This window comes from Silurus meridionalis, chromosome 16 (genome assembly GCF_014805685.1).
Source record: "Silurus meridionalis isolate SWU-2019-XX chromosome 16, ASM1480568v1, whole genome shotgun sequence".
Classification (NCBI taxonomy): domain Eukaryota; kingdom Metazoa; phylum Chordata; class Actinopteri; order Siluriformes; family Siluridae; genus Silurus; species Silurus meridionalis.
In genome coordinates this window covers 17,221,954-17,225,287 of record NC_060899.1, presented here as the reverse complement: position 1 = coordinate 17,225,287, position 3,334 = coordinate 17,221,954, and the positions used below count along the sequence as shown (strand labels likewise).

The following is a 3,334-nucleotide window of genomic DNA, read 5'->3' as shown; positions in this document are numbered from 1 at the left end:
AGTTTACTTCTAGCTGCATGTGGTCCTAGTAAAAGTACTTCTGTCTTATCTGAGTTGAGCAGAAGAAAGTTATCAAGCATCCAATTTCTAATGTCCTTTACACATACTAGTTAATGGTGTTGATGGTGTGTTGTGTGGATTTATATTACACACATGCAAACACTACTTTATAATAACCAGTGATTACAACGAGTCATGGAGGAGTCATCGTCTGCCATCGGATTCTGCTAAGTAACACGCGCACACACCCACACACCAACCCACCGCCACCCACCCGATCCCACAGCTCATTGTTGCCATCAAAGGAAATGTGTTGTTTCATGATAGTGTTGTTAAAAAGTGAAGTGTGTAAAGTAAGGATCAGTGTGTGCAGTGTGTGTGTGTGTATGTAGTGTCTCAGCAGCAGAAACACAGCCTTAAGGTTATTCTTTATTTTTATTACTATTAATTTTATATATATATATATATATATATATATATATATATATATATATATATATATATATATATATATATATATATATTTTTTTTTTTTTTTTTTTTTGGGGTGTTTTTTGTTAAACTTGTTACGTTTTTGGATGTTCTAATGTTTATGTGGTTTTCTCATCAGCATGCTCCTCATCCTCTTCTTCCTTGTCTTTCGACACTCCATGGAAATAACCATCAGTGGTTGCCTCATAGACAGGGACAAAGACCACCGACCTCGTGTGAGCTGTGAAAGTCAGGGTCTCACCACAGTGCCAGATGGGATAGATCCTGAAACACAGACACTCGTCCTCTCTCAGAATGCATTCATCTCTCTTTTCTGGGCTGCCTACAGCACATTCATACACCTTCATGAGCTGGACCTGAGCCAGAACCTCATCAGCACGATCAACTATTCGGGTAAGTGTTCAGGAAGGTTCAGGAAGTCGTTTCCTTCCTGACGTAAATGAATATTTAGCCATGTATCTCAACTAAAAAGAAACATGTACATCTCAGTGATTCCTTAAGTCCTGATCATCTGCTTTTTTGAGGAACATCACTCCTCACACTCCAACCAATCTTAATGTGACTTCCATTCGCAATGTTATTGTTTATCCCAGACTGTGTAATACTGTAATTCATACTTCTACCTTCTATCTCTCAGGTTCTGTGCTGGGAAACCTGAGTGTTTTGCGGCTATCTAATAACAAGCTGACTAGTTTGGGCAGAGCTACATTTATGTCCACTCCTTCTCTTATGGAGGTCTATTTGGATGGAAATGCCATCAGTTCTCTTGACAATGCAACCTTCATTGACCTTCCACTTCTAGAGCTCATTAACCTTTCACGGAACAAGCTGCACATTCTGCCATCACACCTGCTGCAGCACATTTCCTCTAGCAGCCTGAAAAACTTTGATCTGGAGGAGAATCATCTCCAGCACCTACCAGATGATTTTTTTGCTTCAAAACCTGAGCTACCATATGTCTTCCTTTCAAAAAATAACTGGGTTTGTACGTGCCAGGTAAGCTACCTGCAGAGCTACCTGGACAATCAGGGTCATAATGTCTACAGCCACACCGGGCCCTCCAGCATCGAGAATGTCCCGGAGAATGTAACGTGTTCTGCGCCGCCTAAACTACAGGGTCGAGCTATACTGGACCTGAAGGATGAGGAGTTCTGCACTTCAGATACTGAGTCACAACCCTCCACCATTCAAACACCTCAAATAACATCAACCACTGGACTGACCATAACCATCATCCAATCAAAGCTCATAACAACAGTTATACCAACCACTACATCAACATCTACACCAACAACTACACAAATGGTTATGCCAAAAACTACACTAATTTCTACACCAACAACTACGCCAAAGACTATGCCAATGTCTACTACAACAACCATGACAACGTCTACACCAACAACAGCAACATCTACAATGACCAGGCCAACCTCTACTACAAGAACACCAACATCTACACCAACGGCAGTGTCTATACCAACAACGCCAACGTCTACACCAACATATAACCCAACAAGTACACCAAAGACTGCTGAGTCTAGTTCTACCCCTATTCCAACTACAATAGCCACTATTAAGTCAGTTACCATGGTGACAGGGCAAGCAAAGGGAGTTGTCTCGGAGATCAGTAGTGGTCAGAGCTCAGTGCCGTGGTGCTGGTGGTTATTTATCACTGTTTTGTTATTGTGTATTTTCTCTGCCATTTTCGCCTGTATGCTCTTTCTCTGGCTCATTCTCATGTACATCACACTTTACAGACCAATTAAACGGCAGTGCCACTGCATCCAGGGTGTGGCCCTAAAGGCATATCGGGTCACAGCAGGAGAGTCAGTAACCATGAACAGAACCAAGGAGGAAAAAGTGGCACTTTTACCCACAGAGATGATACAAGAAACTCAGCCAGTCTTCCGTTCTGTTCTTTTCATCACAAAAGGAGAAGATGATGGTGAAGCGGATGATAAGACAGAGGGAACTGGGAATAAGGAAGAAGAAAATAAGAGAGGAACTGATGCTGTGTCTAAAATAGTCCTGTGTCCAGCAGTGACTCTGCACAGAGAGACAGAAACTAAAGACAGGAAGGAAGTGTTCAGGAAAACTTTTTACAGAGTGATAAGCAGAGAGGAAGAGCTAAAGGGATGGAGGGAGGTGGAGGAGAACTGCTTGGGAATAACAGAGAGAGATAAAGGAAGAGAAGAAATAGCAGTGGAGAGAGAAAAGACACGATACAGCCTTATTCTCAGGGAGGAGAGAGGGAGTGTGATGGAGGACAGAAGAGGAGAGACAGAGTGGCTGGTGGGGGAGTGGGAGATGAGATGAGGAGAACAGGAAGCTGGCAATATTCTGTTAGGATAAAAAAAAGAGCCACTGACAGATACACCAGTTTGCGTTACTCAAGTTTAATTGAACGTAGTTTTGAGTTCATGTTTCACTTTTTATCTCAAGTTTTATAACGTTTATAAACTAACTCTCAGTTCTATTTTCTATTCTACTGAAGTTTAAATCACTAAGAAATAAAAACAATTCCTTTCTGCAGAGTTTCACTGAAATTTCCTCTCTACACTCACATTCTACATTCTGTACACACACACACACACACACACACACACACACACACTGACCATCACATTCTCTACACACACACACACACATACACACACTGACCATCACATTCTCTCTACACACACACACACACACACACACACTGACCATCATATTCTCTACACACACACACACACACACACACACACATACACTGACCATCACATTCTCCACACACACACACACACACACACACACATACACACACACACACACACACACACTGACCATCACATTCTCTCTA

The 3,334-nt window shown here is 41.9% G+C and overlaps 1 protein-coding gene across 1 annotated transcript; it reads left to right on the top strand.

The window, feature by feature from the left end:
• Positions 1-319: 319 nt before the first annotated feature.
• Positions 320-3,026, top strand: LOC124399072 (platelet glycoprotein Ib alpha chain). The gene is made up of 3 exons (XM_046869771.1): positions 320-421; positions 611-885; positions 1,130-3,026. The coding sequence occupies exons 2-3, from the start codon at positions 612-614 to the stop codon at positions 2,806-2,808; spliced, it is 1,953 nt and encodes a 650-aa protein (XP_046725727.1). The 5' UTR covers positions 320-421; position 611; the 3' UTR covers positions 2,809-3,026.
• Positions 3,027-3,334: the final 308 nt, after the last annotated feature.